This window comes from Etheostoma spectabile, unplaced genomic scaffold, assembly GCF_008692095.1.
Source record: "Etheostoma spectabile isolate EspeVRDwgs_2016 unplaced genomic scaffold, UIUC_Espe_1.0 scaffold463, whole genome shotgun sequence".
Classification (NCBI taxonomy): Eukaryota; Metazoa; Chordata; class Actinopteri; order Perciformes; family Percidae; genus Etheostoma; species Etheostoma spectabile.
In genome coordinates, this window is record NW_022605615.1 from 164,162 (window position 1) to 166,790 (window position 2,629).

The 2,629-nt window shown below is 46.5% G+C and overlaps 1 protein-coding gene across 1 annotated transcript in view; it reads left to right on the plus strand.

Annotated features, from left to right (window-relative positions):
* The window catches only part of lsp1a (lymphocyte specific protein 1 a), a 39,997-nt gene that overhangs the window by 9,277 nt on the left and 28,091 nt on the right, over nt 1-2,629 (plus strand). The window contains exon 2 of the mRNA XM_032511806.1: nt 2,172-2,318. Coding sequence (XP_032367697.1) covers nt 2,172-2,318 — 147 coding nt within the window. The remainder of the gene's footprint in view (nt 1-2,171; nt 2,319-2,629) is intronic.

Here is a 2,629-nt window from a genome sequence, read left to right on the forward strand (position 1 = left end):
CCTCTGAAGCAGTCCTAGTCACTCTGCTGTCGAAGTCCTTGAATTAACGCTCCCAGGGTCGATGATGTTGAGAGGGTTTGAGTGCTCCCATTTGGCTCTTCATCGCCTGATAAATATTAACAGTGTGTGTAATAAATACCGTGATGTCACGCTGTGTTTATCCCGCAGATACACACTTCTGATCCGAGGCCCGGCAGATGTCGGGTCTCGGCCTCTCCGCAGGACTCGTTGGTGAGAGAGCGAGGAGGCCGAGGGCCGAGAGTGGGGGGGCCGGGGGGGCTGAGGGCCAACAGCGAGGTCCCAGCGTGTAGTGTGATTCATGACAAATGTTTCTCATTTTAAGCTTTACTTTTAACCACAAGGGATTAAAAGACGTCTCCTGTGAGCAGCAATGCAACAAAAAGCACTTATTAAGTTTAAAGTCGACAATTAGGTGATCAAGCGTTGAGTTTCTGATCCATTCAGGTTTTCGCTTTAGTTTTGCACATTGTTCTGCTAGCACAAATACCTTTTTTTTAAAATTTGATTTCTCAGTTTATTTTGATTATCAAAATCCTTTCAGTCTCTCCCTCTTCAAGCAACAATACTGAACTTTTTGTTTTTCTGTTTTATATCGCTGCAAACTGAATATTTGAGGGTTTTTACAAAAGAACCGACTTGAAGATGTGTCACATTGAGTAAATGGTTCATTTTAATTTATCAGAAAAAACATTAGTTGCAAACCAAGAATCATTCAATTCAAACCTATTTTGTGTGTATGGATGGATGGATGGATGGAAATTTAATAAAGTATTTAATATCTCAATTTGTCAGCAGTTTTAGCTTCAATCTGATCCTTCTCTGTCACTATGAAAGTGGGAGAGCACTTCTAGACGGACAAGATTCAGCATGAGTCAGACAACATAAGATGGATACTGGTTCTCAGGTCAAATGTAAAAACTGCCGTCACAAAAGTAAAAGTCAACGTTTTTCCTTAAATGAAAGCACTGAAGTACAACATTCAGATGCATTTGAGTTCGTACTAGAGTCCGGGGCCTTTTGAGGTCATACTAGAGTCCTGGGTGCCTTTTGCGTCATACTACAGCGTTTCCGTGGCCTTTTGAGGTACATCACACCTAAGAGTCCGTTGGCCTTTTTGAGTCATACTGAGTCTGGAGCCTTTCTTGAGGTCATACTAAGAGTCCGGATTGAGGATATAGGTCGCATTTGGAGGTCATACTAGAGTCGGGGTCCTTTTGAGGTCATACTAGCTTCCGTTGCTTTGAGGTCATACTAGAGTCCGGGGCCTTTTGAGGTCATACTAGAGTCCGGGGCCTTTTGAGGTCATACTAGAGTCCGGGGCCTTTTGAGGTCATACTAGAGTCCGGGGCCTTTTGAGGTCAACTAGAGTCCGGGGCCTTTTGAGGTATAATACTAGTCGGGGCCTTTTGAGGTCATACTACGAGTCGCTGGCCTTATGGTCCATATAAAGTCCGGGCCTTCTGAGGGTTCTCACTAAGTCCCGGGCCTTTCTGAGGGCATACTAGAGTCCGGCGGCCTTTTGACGGGTCGTACTATTATTTTTTGGGCCTCTAGAGATCCGGGTCCTTTGCGAGGTCCATACCTATAACTCGCTCGGGCCTTTTGGGTATACTAGCTAAGGTCCGGCACGACAGCCTTCCTCTGTCAGGTCGTACTATACGCTGTTGGGTCTCCTAAGAGTGCGTTGACCTTCTAGGCGGTCGTGACTATAGTTTTGGGGCCTCTCTAGAGCTCCGCGGGGCGAACAATTTTGATGGTCAGTCACCAACTACACACCTCAAAATTCTCTCAGTGGAGTCCTCTATGTATGGTTTCCCGGCCTGCTCCTTTGTCTGACCCAGCACCCCCGCTACTGTTATTTTGGGGCCTCTATGAGTCCGTCTTAGCCTTCTTGAGGTCGTACATATAGTTTTGGGGGCCTCTAGAACTCCGGGGTCGTTTGAAGGTTCGTACTATATGTTATGGCCATCTAGACAGTCGGGTGGCTGGGACCGTTTGAGGTCATACAGAGGTCGTGCTCTCTTTGAGGTCGTACGAAGTTGGGGCCTCTAGAGTCCGGGGCCTTTTGAAGGCCTACTATAGTCCAGATCTTTGCTAGAGTCCAGTCCTTTGCTAACTGTGTGTGTGTGTGTGTGTTCCCTTGGCTGCAGGCTGACGGCTCAGAGGAGCGTGGAGGACGCGGAGGAGGTGGAGCGGGAGCAGCGTCGGAGAGCTCGGGAGGCGTCCCGCTGGTCCGACGGAGGCTCACCCCCGACCCAGTCTTCACTGGAGAACGAGACGCCGGCGGAGGACGGCTCGTGAGTACAGTGAGGCTGCAGCTAACGAGTCAGTCGATTAATCTGTGAATTATTTTCTGAATGAATTAGATGGAGTTTGTCAATCAAATTTTTTTTTTTTTGGTCTTTTTATAAATGACTCCATCCAGTTAACCAATTATCTAAAGGGTTGATTTCTTATTTTTTTTTTTGCAACTTGCAAGTACAGACCAGCTGTTTTACAGATGAAGTAAACGGCACTTTTTAATGACAAAGTGCACCAAATGCTTTACATGATTAAACCAGGATGATGTTTGATGTCGTTGCTCTAGAAAATCCAAATCGTCACTGTC